Source organism: Anser brachyrhynchus (assembly GCF_964034855.1).
Source record: "Anser brachyrhynchus genome assembly, chromosome: 9".
NCBI lineage: Eukaryota > Metazoa > Chordata > Aves > Anseriformes > Anatidae > Anser > Anser brachyrhynchus.
The window spans coordinates 26,587,941-26,613,328 of record NC_137703.1 but is presented as its reverse complement, the minus strand read 5'-3'; the positions used below and the strand labels follow the sequence as shown (position 1 = coordinate 26,613,328).

The following is a 25,388-nucleotide window of genomic DNA, read 5'->3' as shown; positions in this document are numbered from 1 at the left end:
CGGCAACCCTGCCTTTCTGAGGGTGGTAATCCTGTCAGCCACCATCTCAGCCTCTTACACCTGTTTTTCCACTAATATTGGGAGCATTTCCTGCAGCCTTGACTCATGGATGTCAGAACTAATTAAAGAACTATGAGGAATGAGTTGGTAACTAGCAATGTCATCACTTTTTCTAGGATCTTGAAAATTTCGTCCAAGTTTCCTGTAAGCTTCTCTAGAGAAAGTTTTGAGAAAACATTTTGCAGGTTTATTAGAAGAATCTGTGCTAAAAATCTGTTTGAGGGAGCTCCTTTCTGATTCTAAAAATCAAGTTGCAATCAAGCAGTTTTTTCTTGTTATATTTATACTAGGAATTCTCAGAAATGCCAGGAAAGAACTATTGCAGCATTGTACAAAGCTGAAATTCCCTATAGTTTCATGCATAAAACTTCTTAGTTCAGACCCCATGGCAGCATATTTTTTTCCATTCAGGTATTTATTCTGTGTGAATGAAATTTATGTAATGTTTACTATTTTTTAGAATAAGGATTTTTTGAGCATCTTGGGGAAAATTGAAGAACAGATTTACTTATTACAGAAGACAGATCTGACAAAACACTGGTGTTTATCCTTAAGATTCTTAATTTTAGCCTATTTGTTTAAGGAAAGTACTCTTCTGTGAAGTTTGAACAGGAACATGCATGAATGTTTTACTAATGTAATTCCCGAGACTTAGATCCATTGCTATACTGTAAGGTTCTTTTAAAAGTGTTTAATTGCTTTTGTTTGTTTGTTTGTTTTTTCCTTTCTTTCTCAGCATTCCAGCACTGCAATCTGCATTTTAAGAATGATCAAGTGCTTTAACTATTTGGTAACTCCCTTTGGATTACATATTCTATTTAAAAGTTAAAGTATCCCATGATGAAAAAGTATTTGCCTTTATCTGTTCATTGCTGTTCTATGAATTGCTTCAGACGTCAAAAGTCTTTCTATTTTGGCTGTGGTTTGCTTATTTCTCAATGCTAAACTTTCTGTAGTTTGCACCATATGCCACTTAGGTACTATGCATTAAAATCAGGTTTGAATTTTGGCTTCTCTTTGGAGTATTTTACAAGGAGAGAAATTTTACACACTAAAATGCTTTCTGTAGAACACAGCTTTTAAAAAAAAAAAAAGAAAAAAGAAAAAAGCTGAAGTAACTGAGTCTATACTTTACATCTCCTTGAAACGTATTCTCTTTAAAAAGGGTTTATGTAATTTTACATAATTCTTTTGGCAGGAATGTTTATTGCTCAGCTGGGTGAAATTATTAATGTACCTCTCAGGCTGCATTTTCAAAGGTCAGTAATACGTATATAAACCTCTTTGAGGGTCCTTGATATACACTATTTTTATTAGAGACCCTTATTCCATTCAGTAAAAGGATGACACAAAATGTTTACTTAAAAAAGAGTCTTTGATATCCTCCTGAGAATGTTTTGATAGAATGGCATACATTTGGTTACAATTAGTAAGCCAAACAATTTGCCATTGTTATCTCACTGTGTTTGTCTAGAGCCTGTAAGAGCTTTCAAAAATATCCATCTGCATGTTTCAGTTAATTAATTGCATGTTCAGCAGGATTATTCTGTTTTATAAAATTCCCTGTCCTTTTAGTTTTATCAGAGAGATTTTAAACTAAGGCATATGGTAGAAAGCAAAAGGAAAATACTGGCATGGCTAAGCGTAAGGAGATATTATAGTCGTATAAAGGTTAATATTCCTGTGTGTGGGAAAAAAAAAATGTGTTCCTGCTGCTTCTGGGTGCAAGATGTTGTACCCGAGGGCTGAAAGTAATAGTTGCTGGTGTGAAAGTATTCACCAATATCAAGTGCAGATGAATGCTTTCGGAGCCAGCTGAAAGCTGAGTTAATCATTTTTTAGCTTAATATTTGAACTTGTACTCTGTCTGGTATAGTAAATGGTGGTGACTTAATTTTATTCAAACTTTATTAGCAATGTGATTAAAGGACTCAAATCCTTATCTGACACCTTTGCTATATTGTAATTTGTTTGCTTTTTTACCATTTTATGTGTATTCTAGAATTTCACTTTTATACATTAGCTGAAATACATCTTTCTCTGCTTGTTTGGTAGTTACATGATTAAGCCGGCTGTAATATGAATCAGTGACCATGTCACAGAAGTTCCCTGTGCACTTATTGCCCTTCAGAATCAGTGCTGTGCCAGGTTTAGGCTTGATAGCAAGACCAGGTGATTCTATGCCTCTGTTATTCATCTTTTTTGTTTGCACTCTTATTGGGGAAACCATGGATCACAATTCCTGTAATCATAGGTGAACATTGGCAGAAGAGAAATGCAACACATACGGTGCCGTTCCACTTGATAAACCTGCATTCTTGGGAGTCTCCTTCCCTGCTAGACTGGTAGGGTCATGCTGCTTTTGTGAACTCTTGGTGGGAGTGGTCAGTACTGAACTGAATAATTCCCTTTTGAATTATATCTTTAACAAAGCAATCCTTGAAAAGGCCTGCTAGGTTTCGGATGGGTGCACAGGAAGAAAAGGCTAAGAAAGAAATTCCTCCATGTGGCTGGAGAAGAGGTGGTAGATGGAGTGGTCTCCGCAGCTGCCGACTGCTCCCTCGGCAGGGTGGGGCCAGGCAACCTAGCACAGAGCTGTCCTCTGTCACTGTCCTGCCACTCCCTGCCCTGCCAGCAGCACTGCAGGTGGTGCTCAGTGTCGTGGGTCTCTGCATCGCTAGCACACAACTCACACCTTGGCCAACTGCACGCCTACCCTTCTGTGCGGTGAAATCACACCGACGTAGGAATTGAGAGTTTGGGCCCCTCGGTGCATGTCAGCAACAAATTCACTCTTTTTCATTTCCCTGTCATCAGAGCTGAGCTATGTCAGTTCATGTTCTCTAAGAGCAGTTTGAATTCAATTTAGCTAGCGGTTAAGTTAATTTGTTGGAGTGCATTGGAAGCCAGTAGGAATGTTTGTTCAAAGGGTTAACTTAACCTTCCCCAAGGTTGTAACGAACACTGGAAGATCAAAAGCTCTTCCAAACTCTCAGAGTTAAAAAAAAAAAAAAGCTTGCTTTTACAGTTTTAAGTCAATGTCTTCCCTCTGGAAAGGAAGTCTGTTTAAAGTACTTAAACTCTTAAACTCATGGTACAAACGATTCATTTTGTCTCTAATCATAAACATAATTTGTCTGGTGTTTCAGTTCTTTAGATTTATGCAGTAGCCATGTTTGTCAAAGTATTTGGCACCGGTGACATCATCTTTGTTGAAATGCCGGACAGCGTGATGAGTCCCAGATGTTAACACACACCAAAAGCAGAGAAAGAATAAAATCCAAAGATAACTATAACAGCTATGGAGGTAAAGAAAGGTGATTTTATTTTCTACTAGTATTCAAAAATAATTATTTGTATTTTTTGAGGTTTGTTTTGCATAAATGATCACTCAGGGACTATGCTGAAAACTCTGCATATGCAGTATAAGGGGGGACTGAGATGTGAAGTTGGATGAATGCTGAATAAAGGGTAATTTGACTTCATGATTGCACTGTTTCCTTTTTTGTTTATTTTTTTTCCTTATCTTTTACATTTTGCATGTGTAGATTATAATATGTGCAGAATATGTGTGCTGAGAATGAAATATGCCTCTTACTGAACTGCCAGGATATAACGTGTCTTTTGAATAATGGTCATGCATGGTTATGTCAGCACATCATGTTTTCTAATGTACTGTAACATGACATGCCCACGTAACCAAGAGTAGCATCATTTCCTAATGACATGTCATTTCTGTGAAATGTAAAAAGGATATGACTTGCTGAGAAATAGGCTAGGAAATTTGATTTTGTTTTAAAATAAAATCACTCTGTGCACAGTTTTTCTATTCCCAAAAGTAGTTTTCATGAAAGTATGTTTAGTATGTGCTTTGACGGGAAAAAATCATAAAGGTACCTAGGCATGGTTTCATATTAACTGCATATCTACCCAAGTGTTTAATGTTGCATACATATCATAAAGTAAACATTAACAAATAATATATCTGTCTCAAGTATCCTCAGCACTGCATTACGCTGACCTGACTAATATTTTCAAGGAGAATCAGGCAGAGGTATTTTCTTATTCTCATACCAACAATAAATACTGTTTTTTGAGCATTTAGCTTTCTGGATAGTGTTCAGTGTCATAGAGAATTCCCATATCCACAGTTAAAAATTTAGCTTGGAAAATTAGTACCTAGTTGTCAAATTTGTTTTCTCAATTTACTTCAGTAGTTCTCCAGGTCTCATAGGCTTAAGACAAATTGTGTTAATCCACAGGGAGAAAAAGAAAATTTAGACCTTTCATACTGGAGGATTGTATCCTGTAAACATGAATAGTCAGTTGACTGTATATAACACACATCACTGCCTTCTCTACAAAGGCTTCACATCAGAAAAAAATATATATAAAAAATGTATCAAAATATACAATGTTGTTTCAGCTCTTCTTAGGAGATCGTTCTTCATTTGTTTAATTGGGGTGAAAATTTTGAAAGTACTTGGCATATTTAAGGGAAAAAATTAAGCTACTGTTATATATGCAAAAGTTCCAAAGAGTTTTTGGAAAATATTCCTAGGTCTGTAAATATGAGCATGTTTTTAAGTGAGAAAAAGAAAATCAACTTAGACAATTCTCTCTGTTTATAGGACTGTGCTTAGTTTACATTCTCATGTTGATAGGTGAAGAATGTTGGTTTTTGGTCAAGGGCTCCTAAAGTTGTTGAACCTTACAGCTAAGATTTTCAGCTACTCTTAACTTACAAAACCAATATATCTACAAGATTTTGCTAGCTCTCATTTTCAAAAGCACTTATGTTGTTTAGGGGTCTAATTCAGAGTTCTGAAAGCAGCTTGGATACTAAGTAGATTAGATCTCACTGACCATCAAAGGGACGTCTAAGCATTTATGGTCAGACACTCAATGTTAGAAGAACCTAGTGGGATTTTTTTTTATAGTACTTCGGCATCTCAGTCTCTTTGAAATCACTCTAAACATTTTCGTTCAATTTAAATAATGGGGCATGGATTTCTAAATCATATGTGTACTTACGAAAATATTACCCGTAATTTATTTATACCTTGTGACTACCCCAGGAAAAAAGTGTGTTGTGGATGCAGTCCTTCAGTGGAAAATGTTCTATGAATCTGGGGACAAATCCTGGTTTTTGTCACTAATGTGTCATTTTAGTCATTATTTGCTGAGATGTATCATTAGAAATCTGGGTCATGTAGGCTGTGCTTAAATTACATATCAGATGACCCAAATGTTTAAGGCAAGCTGGTGTAATTCAGCATCACTTTAAGCAATGTATGCCACTGAAGATCAACTCCCTCAAAGTCCTGCATCTTTCTGAGTGGAATTACTTCACCTTCTCAAGTCTTTTCTTACATCTTCTCATATTAGTCAGGACCCCCTACCTTCCCGTCGCTGGCTTATCTGACTGGCTGGTGGTACTGATGCAATTACTGTCTCCGTATACAGTCTTTTTTTAGTTTTAGAAACATAAAAAATTCACCTGAAACACAAACATTACCTGTTATAGACTGTATGTGGAAATACTGAAGGAGAAAATTGTATGAAAAAAAACAGAACTTTGCAAAGGTGAGCAAGATGTACCTGTTTGTTACGTAAAGTTAGGATAATACAGTATCTTGTCATGTAATAAAATGTCACAGAATGTGATATATTTTTGTATAATTTAGTGTCAGCGTTATTTGCTGAACAACTAATACAATTGCAAACAGAATAGTTAGCTTTGCCAGTTGTGATTTTTATTATTATTTTTTTAATTTTTCCATCCACTGGCATTCAATTTTCTTACCATTCTTATGGCCAGAAAACTGTTGTGGTGCAAACTAAAAAATACGTAGTACTGTAATTAAAAGTCGTGTTCAGAGCTATCGATCACACATCTAACAATTTATCTCAGGGACGTTATACTTGTACCAAAACCATGCTATCAGACTCTCCTCTAGCACAGCTTTAATGTAGTGGCTTTTCATTGGTTCTATTCAAAATACACAGAAAAACATGTGCCAGAAGCCCTGCATGTGATGGGGAGCGCAGACTTTGCAGCTGTCTGTGTAATTCTTAGAAAGGTGAAAAAGTGATGACTTGTGCTCTATACAACCCAAGTCTTTTTTTTTTTTTTTTTTTTTTTTTTGGTGTACGGTCACCTTATATTTGTGGATCTTGGAAAATTGTCATGAATATTTATGATAGTATCAAAAAATCAAGCAGCTGCAAATTGTTTACATTTTTGAGAATATGAAACCAGCTTCTACTGTAAAACAAATACGTCTGTTTAGAATTCTAAATCTGTTAGAATTGGATGAAAACTGAAAGCTCTTTGGTTCTGCTTTATCTCTATGTACCTGATAGTTGGAAAATTGTCAGTATCACAATTTTTAAAACACTATTGTCAACTGTATAGCTAAAAGGTAAAGGCTGAACAAATTAATCATTCTAAAGTTTGCACACAAAATACTTGAATCAATTAATTTGAAATAAATGCCATAAAGCTTTGTAAAGTTTCCAAGTTAGAGAATTGCAGTCCACCTAAAATTTTATCAGTTTATGCTTTTTCCCTGCCTTTAGAAAAACAAATTCAGAACAAACAGCTCAGATGAGCATATTTGAAAAAGTGCACATTAAAAATGTGCACAATATTGGCTTCAAATATTTGTTGGATTTTTCTACTGCAGATTCATAACTTACAATCTGCCACTGATTTAATAGCTAGCTTGGAAAATATATCAAGAGAAATAGCACTATCTTTGCTTAGGCAGAAGTAATCAATTCTAAATTTTGGCACTGCTGGTAAGTTGGTATTTAGATCGCATTTATAGTATAAAAACATAGGTTTGTTCAAACTGGAGGAATAATAGGTGTACTTTAGATGAGGCACACTATTTGACTAAAATGAATATCTTGCATGAAAGGGAAAGCTGTTTGTCTGTTAGGACGATAATTTTCAAACTTTTCCTTGCCAGCTACTGCCATCAGCAACAGTAGTGACAGCAGTCTCAGCCTGGAGCGCTACATGGGGTCACAAGCCACCATTGCAGACACTTGCGTATGACTTGTGGTATGTGGATTGCAACTTGGGAATGCCTGTGTTGGAGCTCTTAATCCATTTAAATACAACTGTGCTAATAAATAAAGGATCTGATTCAGAGACTGCAGTTTCATTTTACCTCTCTTTAGGTTTTGTATTTTCTGTATTTGGTTTCTCCAGTTCTTCCTACCAGTTAACTGCTACTTGTGTTGTTCCTCACTATTTCATTGAAATACTTTCGACTCATGAAGCATGTGGAATTTCAGGGTATCCCTGTGTCATGTTTTACAGATAATTCAAAGACCTTGATAGTCAGAGGTGCCCCTCCACTTTGCAAGAGGATCTCTGTCAACTGCCATATAGTTTACTCTGCTCAGTAAACTGAACAATAATCTCCCTTTGTGTTTTTCCCTTCCTTTCCCTGTTCTCCTTTTTTCTTTCATTTTTTCCTTTTCTTCTACTGCCCATTGTAACATGCTGTCACAGACTATGCAGAGCAGCATTACATTACAATTCAGTAAAGCTCCTACAACCAGCATGCAAGACTTCATCAGAAGGCAAAATGCTACTCTGAGAGGATAATAACTGAGATATTCTTTTAATAAGGACCGTTTTTAAATGTTAAGGATGACTTGTTTTAATTGAAGGAGAGGAAAGGAACTCCTACCAAGAGTCAAAGAGATCCCCCAGAGCTCTCCGAAGTCTTCAAATTGTCTTGTATAGAAAAGTCTGAGAATCAGAAATGAACAGAGGTTATGAACAATGTCCGACCATCTCAAACTATACATTTCATTTGACGATGTTATTCTCTTCTACAGTTGAAAATCTGGCCTTAGTTTAAATAAGATATGTGACCATCCTAGTAACTGCAGGCAAATCATGAGAGACTCATTTTATGGACCCAACTTTTGCTGGGTTTGTGTAACAGGGATGCAGAACAATTACCATTCAAACCATTCTTTTCAATCTACTGTACAATATCCACCTGTTCTGTCAGACAGCAGGAATGTATGCCACAAATACAGACTACTGCCGTGACAGCAGCAGGTGTATGGCAGCAACAACTAATCAAATCAGCTGAATCGGATGTGTGAATCACATTGCACTTCTGTGCAATGAAAACGAGCAGAAAGGGAAGAGCTAAATGGTTGTAAATTTTTTTGTTGTTTCATTTTTTAAGAACTTGCTTTAAATTATAGACAATACAATGGTTAAGTACAAGGAAAAAGTAATGAGGAATTCAAAGAAAAATAACATTTCATCCTTACTGCAAAGGACAGGCAGAGAGAGATAGGTACAGGAGCCACCCATTGTAATCACTTTGAAAAAGCAAAGCATGGGTTTTGATTTTCCTAAAGAAGCAAATGCAAAAGAACTCTTGTCTGTACCATATGACTCATGATGCTTCTTTACTAGGCTTAAAGAGATTTGAACTTGAGTAATAGCACCATTAGAGCTCTTTACCAGGAGCCAATTCCTGTGGTTTCACTGGGTCCAGCTGCTGATGACTCACAGAGGAAGTGGCGGAGATTAGGTGCACAGGGAAGAAATCAGAACAGCTCAGAAATAAAGCAAATCAACCAAGCATTACCTTTTGTGCATGACAGAACAATGGCTTAACAACTAAGGTTCAAAATGATCTGTCTTATTCCCCTCATTTGTGCTATTCCTGTTGGAAAGACCACCAGGAAACATGCAAACCACTGTGGAATACACACTGTAATCCATGGAACATCTCAATTAATATTCCCTCTTGACTACAGCTAGAACAATACATAGCATCAAGCAGTTTAATCTCCGGCAATAATGCCTTTTGTAAGATCAAGAGGTCTTTCCCTTGAGTTAAGTTTTAAGCAAGGATTTTGAAAATTAGTTTGGTATTATTCTGCATAATGTATAGTGGTGGCTCCAGGTTCCATAAATAATAGCTAGGTAAAATGTATAGAAAAAGGCTGCTTATCATTAGTATGTTGCCACTAGTAATTTCTCCTTTTGCAAATTGACATTGGGCTCCCTTTAGAAGAGAGTTAATCCTCCAACAGTCTTTGTTATAAACTAATGTATCTGAGATTGTATAAAATTTAAAACACCGCCTCTCGTATTTGCGCTACAAAGAAAATGTGTCCCCAGCAGCAAAATGTTAAAATAGCAAATTTTAACATTTTAACATAAAAAGGGAAGATGGAGGGGAAGACATTCTGGATCTTGTTTAAATTACTAATGTACAGTAGTAGTGCTGCTGTTGTCTCATCTCACTACAGTCTCAGACACAGAGCTCAGGGGATGTTTGCTTCTAGGAAACTACAAATAGTTTAGTCTCAACTCCCTGGGGAGGAGTCCTATCCGAGTTGCTATAGATTAATAAAGTAAGTTATTGCAAAAACATAGGACTGTTTTGACTAAATTAGATTATTTCTTTAAAGAATATATGAAAAGGATGATGTTCTAAGAGCATCCTAGGAAAAAAATATCACAGATTTTTGCCAGTCAGCAATTTATCCTTTTTAAAATGGAACTGAAATAGAATTTAATGTATGTTCCACTTTCTATTTCTCATAAGAATTTCAGAGGTAAGATCAGCTGGTGATTATACACAGAGATGCATTTTATAAACATTTGCTTTAGTGATTAATGTAAAATGATTCACAACCCTCTCTTTAGAATATTAAGTAATGCACTTTATCTCATATGTTTACCATCAGCGGCATTTTGAACTGCACAAGGTGACTGTGTGACACTGGTACATGGTCCCTGCAACACAGACTGAGTTTCCAAAAGGCCTGCATTACCATCAGCTTCAGTTGTGCTTCAGTTTGAGCAATAAACACTTCAAAAAATATTTCCAATGAGAAAGGTGCTTCTGCTGGTATTTTCCTATATGGCAAATCAAGGATGAATTCATTTCATGGTGCCTTTACTCCCCAAATTCCATGACTCTATTGTCTGCATTAAGCAATAAAAAAGCAATAAAGGTTGTGTTTAAGACAGGAGTGCACTGAATGTTTGGGATACAGCTGGTGAGTGGCTCAGGTGTGGTGTGGCTGTCAACAACACGGGTAGTTTGGATAAGCATAGGGTACTTCCACGGCCGTCCTCAGTAGGGAGCTGGGGTGCCATGAGCTTTGGGGAGAGCTGCACCAGCTCTCTTGAAAGGCATCAAATTCCTCCTCCCTGCGCGCAGCCACATGGCCTTCACGCACTCAGAAGCACATGGGCAGAGCAGGTCAGTTTGTTTACTTTGCTCTGTTAAAAGTCAGTTATTTTATGTTTAAATATTTCCATTCATCTCATCTACGTAGATTCTTTGGCATATATGTGAAGATGAAAGGGATGGAAACGTTAGTCCTAGCAGTGCCATAAATAAGGATTCTGCAGGGAAAAAAAAAAAGTAAAATGAAGTTAATGTACATTAGAAATTGTTTATTTGATACTGTTTTACTATCCCTTTAAGGTATGCTAATGTGAACTGGCTGTCAATACAACATCACTTAGTTGGTTTTCATCTGGACCTTAGAGCACAACAAAATTATTAGTACATAAATCTCTACTAATTTAGTCTAGATTATGATTCTTTCATCAACGTGCACATATAAATTATACCATTAATCATAATGATTTCTTTCAGTATTCATGTGGATGTAATATGTAATTTCATGGGAATCCCACTGTAATTTAGCATGAATTAATGTCCACTTATTGGAAAGCACTACCTACATTGATATTTCTAGGGGAAAAAAACAACAACCGTGATGCATCTTAAACTACAGTCTAAATGGCCAGGGTGCTGGTAAACAACCACCAAAGGAACGTCACTGCAAGTAAAAGAAAGTTATCTTGAAGGCAGTGTGTTTCAAAGCTCATTAGGCCAGATGGCAGCCTGTCGTCTAGGAGTACGGAAAGCACGTGCGAGGCAACAAGGGGACTTCTCCCTGCCCTGGGGAAGCATGGTGTCAATAAGTAGAGTGAGGGGAGAGGAGAAGCAGAGGTGCATTGCTAGATGCTCGAGAAAGCAGTGCAAAGCCATCTGCTACACCTTTTTGACAGAGCAATAACTGCTAGATCAGTTTTAATGGACAACACCTTCTAATTGGCCTCAACAATACATTTCATCGAGAGAAACGACAGTATTCATCCACATTTCTCTAGACTCTATTTTAGCAACGGATTGTATGTTCGGAGGTGGTCAGCCCATAGATTGAGCAGGTCGAGAACCCACAGATGGGCTACCTTGGCCTCAGTTTCCCCCACCTAAGAAATGCAGCTACCACCTTGAGAAGTACTGTGCCCTTTGTGGAGGTGAAGTAGGATAAGTAGGATACCACTTAATCTAGCTATCAAATATATAAATGGAACTAACATATATACATATGCATGCTTCATAAGTGAGACAGTGAGGGGGAAAAAAAGGAACTTCTGACTATAACGGAAGATTCATTAGGAAAAATGAACTAATCAGTGCTCTCCAAGGAGAAATTCATTCTGTTTAGGAGGCCGTACCCTTTGCTGCTGCACATACTTAATATAATTTATATTATTATTTAAATCACTGCATAAATTTTAGATACTTTTAAAAATCAAGTTAATGGACCATACTTTACTGCTTAGCATCATTTATATCAAGAATTAGTGGCTGTGTAGATAAAATATGTGAATACAGAGGAGAAAACACAAACAAGCAAATATCATAAAACTCTTGTGTAACATGGGTTTAAAATAAAACAACAGAAACAAGCCCTTGCAAAAGTTCAGTGTTGTGTGGTACAGACTTTCCTTTAAGCTGTGTGCACCCCTGTCTTTTAATATAAGATGTTCTTAAAACCACGTGCTACCACACATGGGGCCTGTCCTTGCACCAGCCTTCCATGGCAGAATATTTATTCCACCAGGAAATTTTTCCCTCTCCTTGCTTTGGATACAAAGGCAGGCAAGAATACAGCACAGCTTTCCCATAGGTTTAAGAGGAAGTAAAGAAGGCAAATTAAGAAATTCTTGGGGAAAGCAGAGGCACCTCTAAAGACTGCTTAGGAGCTGAAGAAAGGGGCTGAGGCACTTTTAACAGACACAGCCTAGAAACAAAGAGAGAAGGAAGTAGAGAAAGATAATAAGAACCTGAAAGAGTGAAAGGATTCTGGCAGCTGAGATAAATCCAGGGCCTTCTGCTGTGGGCTCATTAAAAGGCAGAATATATTCCCTAAAAATGTCTTACCTGTACCAGGCAATAAAACAGCTGTGCATCATTGCTGCATCATTGCCTCCTTCAGGTTAGCTGTGCTGTATTTCATTCCTCTGTATGATCGCAGCCGAGAAATTTTGACAGGAAGCCCGGTTTCTGAAGATTTGACACACAGTCTTTCACAGCCCAAGATTCCTGTCAATGTCACGCTGAAACTTGAGTCACTGAAGGGAGTGTGGTGCAGAGATGGGACAGCAAGCAGTCACAGCAGCCACAGGGGAGATGAGCACGAGCTAAGCGACAGGCAGTGTCCAGGGCCAGGGTTAGCACTTGTGCCTTATTTAACCGCACTTCTCTGACTTATTTTATGATAACCCTGAGAAAGCACAGGTTCAAATCTTCGAAAAACAGAAATTTAGGTAAAGTTTGATATATCTCTTGGAATAAATTATGGAAAAAATGGCATAGAAGAGAGTCCAGGAGGTGTGAAGGTCCTAGGAGGGGGAAAGGCCGAAGCAGGGATGGTGCCCCTGGTTTTGCTGGAGAAAGGGTCATGGGTCCCAACACTGAGGAGTCAGCCTCTGTGGAGAAGAGGGCAAGGTTTCTTCAGATTTATGCACTGCTTACTTATTGCTTGATTGTATGCAATTTCATGAAGTGTGGTCTTCAGTGAGAAAAACAGTTTGGAGCTGAGAATGTTTTGCTTTGGCATCTCGTGACTCAGGCCTAAACTCATCTGTCTTTCATATTCCCTCATTTGCAGTCTGTTTTCTTTCTGCCTGACTTGTAAACTTTCTGCTCAGTAAAAGAAGTTGTGAGTTATTTTCCTCTATCAAATGAAGCTCCAGGCATGGATCCTTTGCTGCTGCCACAATGCAAAGAAGGATTAAAAAGTAAGCTTTTATAAGCAGAGGCAAACTTAGGCCTCTGGCATTTTACAGTAAGGCCAGACTAAGTAGCTGCAGTGAAAGTCGAATTTAAACAGAGGGAGAAAAATTCATAGGCCACGTATCACCACCTTCTCTTTGCACTTGCCAAATTTATGTTCTGCCAAGGCAAGAAAAACTATTTTAACTGAGTACTGCCCAAATGATTTGCTCTCGCCTTTTTTTTTTTTTCCCCTTTGGTAAATGGAAATCATGTTTTATAAGGCTCTGTTTTACCTTGCAGTTTGTAACTCACAAAGTCACTTCATTCTTGAATGCGATGTTGGATAAAATTGTTTTCCTTTAAAAAAAAAAAATATTTTGGTCTGCTAATTTCAGGTAACAGTAATTACCAATTACTGTGCCTATATTATTAGTTGCTGCCCAAATGAGTGCCTGCATTGTTAGGTCACCTGGCATTTTTGTATAATCACTTTTATTACCTATACATAAATAATTTTCATTCCTGATGAATGCACAAACTGCTGCCTGCCATGCTGTCTATGCATTGTGTGTGTATTACGTGGGTTCTGAAGCTAAGTGGGTAGATTGCTCACAGCAATGCATTTCATCCATGTCCTTTGGATTCAGATGCATCGTGCACCGCCAGCTGTCCAAGAGCACCTCCATTACCCAGCGTTGTGGTAGAGCAAATAGCATTCTGGCCTCAGTCTTCAAGCAGTATATTAGTGACAGCAGTAGGCAGACAACTTTTGTCTCCAGGGAATATTAGAAATCTAGAGCTAGAAATAGATGGATTAACTGAAATGCAAGCCAACCTCCGATCTACATTATTGCCTCTCTTCTTTATCTCACAAGGGAAGCAGAGATAAAGAGTGATAGACACTGATAATGATGGAAGTCCGTGATAATACACCGAAGTGATAAACTTCTTTGTGGCCCTCATTGTGCCCAGTTGTCTTCAGCTGGTTATGAGCTCTAGCCTCAAGCTATTTACACCACGATCAGGCTAGTAATTAGCAAAATGTTTAATATAATATAGAAGCAATTAGGAGGTGATAACATGCAATTAAGATGTGTTTTCAGATTAAAGATTTTATAGTGCTCTCTTTCTTGAAAAGATAAAGTGCCTATCTCCAAATGTCAAACTGCAGTGATTTAATCTGAGTTATTTTCAATTAATATGCATGTATTCTTGCGATGTGTTCACCGTTGTTATTGACATTGATAAATTAAGCTCATCCCAGCAGAATTTATCCTTGAGTCGCTCTATATTTCCTGAATGTCAGTTCTTTATTCTTATTTTTTTTTTATGCCTACAAGCTGTGCACGATCTAACTCTTAAGTCCCTTGATTTATCCCTGGGATTACAGTAATGTGTCAGTCTGAGTGGAACAGTAATCTGAAAGGGCATTGTTATAAATAGTGTGTTAGAATATAATTGTTTGTCATGTCGTTTCTCCCCTTTAAATCCCTCTGAGTCCTGTTTAAGTAATTTAGACAGCTAGAATGACAAGAGTCTTGAGACTTCTCTTATAGAGTTGTCCAACCAGTCTTCAGCCTACCCTGTCTTTTGAGACTGTCTCATCTGCAAAGTAGGAAGTGCAAAGAACAGATGAGTTCCAACTATACTGTGGATTTGTTACAAGATTTGCTCAGGCCATTTATAGAACAGTGTAAATGCTACTGATACTAATTTTGCCCTGGCTAGTCAATAGAAGTGCTTAGACAATAGATGTTAGGGTGTTTCCTATCATCATTACAGAGTTTAGAATCCCATAGCATTGCAGTTCATATACTGCAGTTCAGTGTCTGAAGGAGATAATTTTTTTGAGATTTTATTTTTTTGATAAATTTTCTAATCATAGAGAAAAAAATATCTGAGACAGGAAAGACAGGCAACTCTTTTTATGGGGCCAGTATTTTAGCAAAAGAGGTGAACAGCTGCCAAGAAAAGAATGCTAGAAATCAGGGTGTCCTATTAGATCATCCAGTCCAGGTTCTGGATTTTGTAGGATTTTTCCTCATGACACATTTTTCTGGTCTTTGGTCTGGTCTTTCAGGTTTTTTTTTAAACTCTTCCAAGCAATGAGGCATCCAGACATCGGTGGATTTGTATATAGCACGTAGCAGAAGGTTTTCCTGAATTTAACCATACTTTCCTTTCCTACTAAGTATTTTCCTCATATAGCTAGTGCTAACACTTTCCAAATATTTGTATTTGTCTGTTCTCTTGCTCTTTCTCCTACCCATTTAGAGTGGCTGTTTGGTGATATTTTGTTCATATATGATTGCAAAATGCAAATTAGCTGACAGCCATTGCTAAGCAAGACAGGTTGTATTTGGTTTTGTGTCAGCCAACTATGATTAAACTTTGTGGAAACAATGGATTTAGTAAAGTAAGATGCTGTAACTCTTCACAGCTTATGCTGACTGGCCAGTGGCTGTTATCATTTATTCAGATAACCCAGTTCTTTACAGGACTGCTTGAACACAATGAAACATTGCCACTTGACAGTCCTTGCGTCAATGTTGATCGAGCCATGCATATTTGATTCTTGCCTATAAATAAATACCAACCTCTCAGGTAAGTCACTTGCATCTTAGAATGAAATGCTGTTCTTCAGTGTTATCTGTAAATACCTCGCTGTCCTGTCCTTCAGCTTTGCTTCACAGACCATTTTAAAGACAAGCAAAGAACTAACAACATGATTAAAGGAAGCTGCCAAAAGCTGTAGAACTGTCAGCTGCCATCACTGCTCATTATATGGATGAAGTTGTTGGCTTTTACGTTTATAAATTTGAGATTGATTTGAGAAAGACTATCTGAAGATTTGAAGGCTTTCTTTTGCTAAAAAGAAAACTATTATTAAGAACCTCTGCTGAAACTTATTGGTGAGGAAGTAGATATCTCACTGTCACTGCTCCAACAAGAAATCCCACTCTAGGAGTATGATTAGTTTTACTCAGATAATTCAACCCATCAATACTGAGGACCGATGGAAAGCAGTGACAATGTAGGTGGCAACTCACAATAGCCTGGTTTGTTCTGGATTGGTACCATAAGTATGACTAGTAATGTCCTGTCTGTTGAGAAAGTTTTGAACCAGAAAGAATGATTACGTTTTGTTCTTCTGGCTGGTGAGGGAACTCTGTGAGAGTAGCTTTGCTCAGTGAGCCATGGCGCAGGACTTGCAGGGTGCAGCACTCAGAAGTGGTGGCAGTGCTCTCACTGCTCTCAGTGGCTAGAAGGTGTTGTCTGCTGCGTGGGGAGCAGGTGAGGACGGATAACCCAGCTGGATGCAGCCAGGGTGCTTCAGCCAGCTGGAATGGGTCAGCTGGAATCCAGCATGTGAGGTTTTGGGTGGCATCCCTTGTATATTGGGAAAGTGATGTGAATGATTACAAAGCTCACCCTATCTTTCCTCCTGAAGCTCAGAAAAGCCTCAGATTGTCTGTGTTTCCCTTCCCAAGTAATGCAGTAGCCCAGAGTTGTTAACAGAGATAGTAACTAACATTGGAAGCATACAGGAGAGGAATAAAAAAAGCTTTATGTTGATAATATAAAACTAAAGCATAAACAAATATACCAGTAACACATACGTATTAATGCCACTGGGATATTAACCAGAACAAGTATTGCTGTGCTGGATTTGCTTCTAGCTACAATTGTAAGACCATTTGTACAGTATACTTTTGTTTAATATTTTTCTTTACAGGCATTCCATCAATGTCATATATAGAGCTTACTGAATTATGCCGCTCACATATTTAACAACAAATAATCCTTCCAGGAACTATTATGGGTTAAAGTGTGATTATAGTAAGGATATCCAATAGCTACTTTAACTTACACACATATTCATTTTGCAAAGCTGTAGACAGTTATACTGTAGCCTAGATATGTATCAGTTTTAGTTGTGTTTCTAATAACTTCTTTTACTTTTGATTAAAAATCATGCACGTTACAAAATTATCTCAAATGCTGTATGTGATTATTATATTATCCCCTCACAGCTGAGAAATGTGACATATAAAATAATGTTACAAAATGTGCCAAAATGAGTTTCACTTGCTGCTTCTCTAGATTAATTATTACCTTAGTGAAATCAGAATTAGGCCTGCTACTTCATGCAAAGGGTCTTTCCTGTATGACACAGCAGGAAAATTAAAATTTTTCACTTGATCAAGTGTCAGCTGGTAAAAGAAAAGGTAGTGTTCTTTTTTGCTTGTGTTTGTTTCTCTGTTTGTGTAATGCACATTTAAGAAAAGAGGAAAACAGATTTTTGCAGAGCTACCTTTGAACCTTAGAGTTGCTTTACAACACTTACTACATTACTAACAAGCCACAGGTGTACACTACAGGAGCGGGTGAAAATGTAATTGAGGGGTATGATGACAGTTAATTGTCCATAATGTATTTATCCCAAGATGCACTTACGCATCTGTTATATATTTAGGTATTTGTTACTAGTAGCTTCGGTGATACTTAAGCAGAGGGGCATCTATATCTAAAAGACAATAAAAAAGGAAAATGCTATCAAGGGGCCCTAAAGTGGCAAGACAAAGAAAGTTCGTCTCTTTTTCACTGTCTCTGAAATGAATAGGCCTATTTATTTCAATAGGATTTTTTTTTTCCACATATGCCGTATTACGGTTTGAGTACAAAACACTTGACTCCTATTTCTGGGTGTACTACAGAACTGAATTACATGATTACCTGCAAGCATTTTAGTAGTGATGTATTTTGATATTTGCCTTTCTAATATAGTCTTTTCTCTGTTTCAGCTTATTGTTGTTATAAAAGAGCTTTGCACAATAGATTAAAGTAGTGTCTATTCACCCATTGACACATAGAGGATTTATGTGTGGGAGTAACTCACAAACTTCCCCGCCTCTTTACTGCTTCCCTCCATGCATGCCTTGAGAATAGATGTGATAATTAGTCATCTACTTTTATCTATATTTGTATGCCATCCAGACATTTAAGATGAGAACAAGTCGCTGTATTGAAGCAGTGTCCTGAATTCAAAATGCAGTGATACAGTTCAGATGACTCAGGGCGATTATCCATTTTCTGGGCCTGCTTCTGCTCCCTGTGAAGTCAACAGCAAAACTCCTGCAAGGGTCAGCAGTGAGAGGAACCAAGTCTCAAAAAATGAGGTTATTTCTTTCTGGGATCGCTCAGCAGTCGTCACATAATTGAAACCAAACTGTGTATCTTTAAAATCCAGGGTACATTAGGGTAGTAACAACATCATTTTAGGGCAGTGTACCAGGCAAACACTCATCAACAGCACATGCTTTCCAAAACTGATTATGTAAACAGACAAGCTGTACAAGGGGAAGGCTCATCCAATATCACACCATAGGAGAGCTGGGATCCTAACCTAGTTGTGCAGTGTGTGATGCTCCTTGGAAAGTTAACTTTGTCATCGGAGTTCATCTTTCTTGCTGTGGAGCTGGCCCTGCATTTTGATTTTCTTGACTCCCGTCAAGCTTAGCAGGATTTTGTAAGGGGGACATTGGTCCAGCTATATATAAGATCAGGGCCTGTATAACCACATTATCTTAAAAGCACAGAACTCAGTTCATAGCAGAAGCTGCCTGCTACATTTGAAATTGGCTAAACATGAGCATCTTAGAAATATTATCTGAAGTTGCTGAACACTGATACTAACCTGCAGCGTGCTTGGAGTGCTCTGATAAAAATGCAGTTGCTGTGGTAATTGTTATATTATGTTCAGAAAAGTGCCAAGAATATAATTGCTTGCAAAATGTCTGCAGTTCAGCTTTAATCTACATGCCAAAACTGTTTACTAAAATTAAAAAAAAAAAAGTATTTGCATAAACAAATATATTCAGAAGTATACTGTTTATTAAACTTTTAACACTAAAATTATGTTTATACTTTATTAACCAGAAGCTATTTGTAATGTCTGCTGTTTGTTAAAAACAAAACCAAAAAGCACATAGCACCCAAGAAACCCCAACAAAAAACAAAACCCCAAAACACGACAAACCTAAACCACCAGAGGATGATTTCCTTAAGAATGTACTCTCAGGTATGTTCAGAATATTAATTAGGCCCATCTATTTCTGTTGGATAATAACAATGTCCAAGAACTGAATAGAATCTGTGACCTGTGAAAGGGCCATTCATATGCTTTAGTCTGCCTTAGCGCATTCCTTAACAAGTGAACATAGACCTTTTTCTTAGTCATCCTAAATGTTTCAACTGTGTGTTTCATGGTTTGCTTGTTGTGTCTCCAAAACACATACCTTTTTTTTTCTTATTTTTTTCTTGTCTTAGCTTTTAATCCTTTTTTCTTTTCTCTTTTCTCTTTTTTCTTTCTTTTCTTTTCTTTTCTTTTCTTTTCTTTTCTTTTCTTTTCTTTTCTTTTCTTTTCTTTTCTTTTCTTTTCTTTTCTTTTCTTTTCTTTTCTTTTCTTTTCTTTTCTTTTCTTTTCTTTTCTTTTCTTTTCTTTTCTTTTCTTTTCTTTTCTTTTCTTTTCTTTTCTTTTCTCTTTTTATGGGGAAGTATTCCATGCTCTCCTCATTTAAATGCTTATGCCTTTATGGTTATTTTTACTGCCATACCTATGGGGCTTCTTACTGTATTGCTTGTAGCTGAAGGAGATTTTAAAGGAATTAAATTTATTCTGTTTAAATCTTCAGGGGCATACAACAATATCTTAAACAATTAGCAATAATTAAAAAGCATCTATTCAACTGTGTAAAAAGCAAATAGATTTAATTTAAATACAGCAGTCAGGCCTAAAGTGTTTTGTTTGTTTGGTTGGTTGGTTGGTCGGTTGTTTTTGTTTGTTTGTTTTCATTAAAACCAGGATAGTTCTTCCCCCCTCCCCAGCCTGCTTTTCCTGTAGGAACTTTTCAGCAGCTACTTTGCTAAAGTAGTGCTCCAGTTGTTTGGTGGCTTCCAACATGTGAAATGAGTTTGTTGGTTCAGAGCATTTCCCAGGGGGTTTGTGTTAGGGATTACCAAAGCCCCCACAGAGCTGATGTAGGTATTCTCCTTGGTTGCTTAAGAGGCCAGAGGTTGAACTGATTGGGAAACTTAAGAGCCTGCTCTGTTAAATGCAACTCTGCATTAGACACAGTGTCTGTACAAATATGTCCACAGTAGTTTAGTGAAGATACAGTAAAATATATGCAATCTCTGTATTCCAGTAATTATAATAAGCAGTAAAATGGCATTAGATATTTTTTTAAATTCTTGCAAACAGCTGTCTTGTCTGTTCAGTCTGTGTTCATGAGTGGTTGCTGTAGCAATTCTTATTTGACACAGTGCTGTTTCTGAGCAGAATGATCCTAGCACACAGCCTGTGTTCCTGAAACAGTTTCTGCTGCTACTGGTCTCCAGTAAAGGTGGAAGGTACCTTTAGGTGGGACAGCAGAAGCTTGCATGGCCAGATCTCAGCCAATGCTCCCTCGTAAGGCAGCCCCAATCTGTCTCACATTTGTTCTACTGCACGATTAGGAATATAAAGTCACATATTGGATGCAGTTGGAACCGTTTAATTTGTACTGTTGTGACCGAATTAGGGAATTGGGGCTGTCTCTTGCTTGCCTGTAATCTTCTCCCTCCCTCTCTGTTCAAAACCATGTTCAAAATTTTCTGGAGAATTGTAGTATGAACAATGCTATTGGGATACAGTGTCACAAAAGTACTTTTTGAGAGCAATTTTGATTTAAAGGTGTTTGTCCCCCTTGATCATTCTTGGATCCACAGCACAATTCACTGATCACAATAAGCAGGATCAGGAGGACTGGGGCATAGCACCAACTGCTTGTGCCAGCTGAGGGCAATACCAGCAGAACTGCATCCTTCCTGGGTTGTAATCAAAATAATTTGTGTGACTTTTAGATACAAACTGAGGAAATTTTACTTGCATGTTTTATCAAGGTGACTAAAATGCTTGGATTCATGCATGCTTTTTTTTTTTTTTAATTTAGGCAAAAATATATTTGTTTGATTAATGTGGTATTTTTTTTTCTTAGAGACTAAGAGTATTTTCTTAAAGTGATGCAAGGGGAAGGGATAAATTCTAGACAGTTTGTTGTAAGTGCCAGATAAAGTGACAGCTATCTACATGAGCAAAATTTCTAACAGAACCTCACATCCACTGGAAAATGCTTAAGAGTCTACAAATATAAAAAGGTTAAAAACTACTGACCTAAATAATTGGTTTGGTTTTCAAGAGTGCTGAGCATTCAACTGTTCTCATTGATTATAAACAGATGATGATAACGAATAACAGCTCCCATAGTTGATGAAAGGCATCCTTTCAGGGGAACTTGTCCACAGATGCTTAGAAGAAGGATACATCTAATACAAGTCTTTGATAAGGAGGAACATTTCTCCCTTGCTTCCCTATTTTGTATGCATAGCATAGATAAATATTTTGCTTTCACACTATCTTATTTTTCTTTAGAACTCAGTTTAGAATTGAACTGTAGCAGATAAGAGAAAGTGTAAGACAAGATCTTAGTTTCATTTGTGAGTTGTATGCTGCTTCATGCTTCAGTCCTGAAACTGCTTTCACATTTACTGTTACTGCTTGACCACCTTTTTTAAACTTAGTAAATTCAACATCCTATAATACAGACGAGATTAAAAAAAAAATGTGTGAATAAACAGTTAAATTTTATACCAGCCTTAGATCTTTTTTAGGTTGCCATATCCAACAGGTTTCATGTTTTGATTCTGTATCATTGTGGTAAATACAGAAGAGCTGTGTAGTTTACTGAGAGAAAAATTGTGTTACAGGAGAAAATTCTAGTCTGCATTTTAATTGGTAATTCTGGACACCCTCCTTAAAGTTTTTATCTTTGATGTTGTCAGTCATGTATTTCAGATCTCTGGGTTTTTAGAGCTTTGTCTTAATTAATCTTTTGACAGTTTCTGGAAGATTGATTTTGGCAGTAAATTTTTTCGGTCTTGCTATGCAATACTTGTGGTTGTGACTGATAATAATCTAAGCTGAAAATACATAGAGACCTCTTGACAGAAAGGTTTATCATTCTTTTCAAAATATTTTGTTCTATAAAATAATAGCCTTGGTCCATTTTGTCAAACTCAATACCACTCTGATCTGTGCATGTTTTAGGTAACTATATCACACCAATTGTCAGCCATGATCCAAGCTTCTTCCAAAATGATATTTTCAGACATTTTTCATTCTAAGTGAGGGCATTTTGCTGTTATACCAATATTAGTTGGAACCAGTTTAGGTCACACAGAGGTGAAGCCATCTGATCATCCTATCAGGAGAGTATTTGTGTAAGAATTTGATTAAATCAGTAATCTACTCTCAGGAAATTTTTTTTAAAAAATTTATCGAACTCCACTCCTTCCTCTGAAGTCTGGAAGACCACTGTTTAAAAACATAATATAGTCTTGCCTTCTGGGAGCTTTTATAGTCACTGTACTCTACAAGGAGCTAAGCTTGTCTACATGAGCAATACTGAGCATAGCCCAGAGTTCCCATGCTTGCTCTGTATGCCCTGTATGCATTGAGTGGCAAAGTGGAATAGGACTTGGAGTCAGTGAGCCACTGGAATATCAGAACAGGTGGAGCAGATAAATAGATGCTCAGACGGCAAGGGGATCTGCGGGCAGCGGCTGGTCCTTGTGTCCAGCAAGTGAGTGAAGCTGTGCTATGGGTGGGGGCAGCAGTCGTGCAGGTCTTGCATCCACCCACCCCACCTTCTGCTCACTTCAGTCACACCCAAATGCACTTAAAACCGTCGGCTTCATATTGTGACTTAATTGTAAAGAGAGGTTGTTTAATAAATAGGTATGATCATCCTCTCTACTCAGAAGAGGGAGCCAGAAAGCCAAAGTCAGGGAATCCTGGGGGCCGTAGAAGCATGAAGGCTGCTGAGAACACACACATGCAAATGGCAAATTTGATTACAACGATGGGCTGTCTGCTTTGCAGCTCCTGGAAGCCCACCCTCAGCCATAAAAATGCAAAAATAATGCAACAGGCAATGTGGCAGAACAGGGCGCTCTGTATTCATTCACAATTAGGTGTTCTATTCTGTTGTCACCAGATGCTGCCACGCACATTACACAACAGAAATGGGATTAGCAGGAATAACAAAAACCTGTCAAAGCACAAAACCATGGCCTAGTAGTCCTGACAAATTAAACAGCCTACAATGAGTGCCAGGGCATGAAAATCACTCACCCTTCCTCTTCTCTCTCTCAGAGGTAGGCAGTAAATGCCTTCTTAAAGGCAGGCCACCATGTAGCCAACACTAGAAGAAGGGGAGAAAGTCATTTTTCATTTCTCATTGAGTGTAGAATAAGGACAAACCACCTGACCAGTGAATATCTGAAACTTACGTGTTTCATTCTGTTAAATGCTGAATAATTCACATGCTCCTGGTATGTCCTAACCCTTGTTAGAAACACTGTTATACCTAGCAATATATTTCTATACATATGAGCTTCCATGGAGTGCTATTAACTTGATTCGTATCCATGTAATGCAATATAAAACAGGTCCACCAACTATGTGAAAGTCATGTTTTGATCACTATGTTCATGCCGGTGGGTCATCAACAGAGGATGATGGAGGATTCAGAGGGTGAGAGAAGACTATGCAGAAACTAGCTCCAAGGCTGGAAACCAGATGATGAGTTTTTTTTTATATAGTGCTCTGGGACAGCTGCAGTGTTTTCTGGTTTTTAAGATAAGAACAGGAAGCTCGTGTCTGCTATAGCCTGTTTTACTTATCTTGAATTTAATAATGGTGTCATTAAGCTAAGCAGCCAACTGTGTTTGAAATGTCTTTAGGGCTCTATGACAAGTTGCTCTTTGCAACTTGTTGTCCTTTCTGCATCAAACTCATGTCAAAAGCAGTGACTTATAACAAGCTTTTTTGTGTGCTTTTTTCAAGGCATCTTTCGGTTTTGTGAGCTGCCTGCCTGTGACTCATCTAATCTTACTGTTCTCTGTAGATAGTGAACATTGGTCACTCGTATTGCATCTGTACAATTCGTCAGCTGGAAAATTTTTCTCCCGGCTACTCTCAAACATTATTTGCTGGTCCTAAGCTTGGTGCATTTTTGTCCTTGCCATAACCTCAGCTATATGGTTTTTCATTTTTGCTGTGTATGGTTTCTGATAACTGAAGTGAATGGACATCAGGAATGGAGAAACAGGAGATAAGTAGCTCAAAGACCAAAAGCTTTAGGCAGGTTGCCAGGTGATACTTACTTTCATGATGCTCTTTTTTTCCCCCATATACTTCTTTATTCTCACTTTTCTTCCTGCCTGAGGAGCGGCAGATAAGTCACAGGTGCTACTGTAAAGTTTAGGTGACCAGTTCAGCAAGGGTGACAAATACTATTTTCTTACCTCTTTCCTGACCCCATAAGATTTCCAAGATTTCTTCTGGGAATTACTTGCAGAAGATGTATTTCTTCATCTATGGCACAAAAGCAATTTTTTTCCCTTTATTTCCACCCTCTGAGAAAGTCCTTGGAGTAATAGATAAAATGTCAGAAATAATTAAGAAAAATACTGATACACACTGGCAGAGAATTATACCTTTTGAGATGGTTGTTGTCATCATCTGTAGTCAGTCCCCTGATAGATATAAATACCAGCTTTATCACCTTGTTTTAGATGATGATGTGTTGAATCAATGTTGATGAAGACTATATTTTGGCAACTTCAGTTAGAGCAAGAGAATGATTTCTGTTGTGAAGCAGAGGACATAAGATCGGAATAGTGTGAGTAATCAAAACAATACAGATATTCCTTTATATACTTTTTATTTGATCCTGTTCATGAAAATCCTTTATTGCTTCTTTTATTCTTAATTTTTCTTCAATTTATTTTTATCTTAAACACAATTATGTATGGAAAGTAAACATCTCTGTGTGCTCTTAGTGCTTAGAGTGCAAATGGTGTTAATATGTTTAACATATTAAAAACTAAAAGCAGTGACTGGCAAGTGGTGATAGTTAAACTCAAAGAGCTTATGACAATTTAATGTTATGGAGGAGAATATAGGTAGGTGCCGGTTACACCTTAAGGAATTTCCTGTGATGACGTGACTAAATAGTATATATACAAATATTATAGTACCCATATGCATATCAAAAAAAAAACAGAGAGAGACCAGAGACTTTTTGTTATGATATATTCAGGAAATGCATAGTTTCCCTTGGGGTTTTCTACAGAAAA

At 37.5% G+C, this 25,388-nt stretch overlaps 1 protein-coding gene across 4 annotated transcripts in view; it reads left to right on the top strand.

Annotated features, from left to right (window-relative positions):
- The window catches only part of LOC308199573 (uncharacterized protein), a 132,089-nt gene that overhangs the window by 34,120 nt on the left and 72,581 nt on the right, over positions 1 to 25,388 (top strand). Inside the window, exons 2-5 of one of the 4 annotated variants that reach the window (XR_013954707.1) lie at positions 1,259 to 1,319; positions 2,116 to 2,232; positions 2,315 to 2,405; positions 3,210 to 7,132. Coding sequence is in view for 2 of the 4 variants with exons in the window: in XM_080603929.1 (XP_080460055.1) it covers positions 1,259 to 1,319; positions 3,210 to 3,261 (113 nt within the window). In the remaining 2 variants the exon portion in view is untranslated. Of the gene's footprint in view, positions 1 to 1,258; positions 1,320 to 2,115; positions 2,233 to 2,314; positions 2,406 to 3,209; positions 10,326 to 25,388 lie in introns of all 4 variants that reach the window. The other 3 variants (XM_080603929.1, XR_013954706.1, XM_080603930.1) reach the window with 3 other exon arrangements.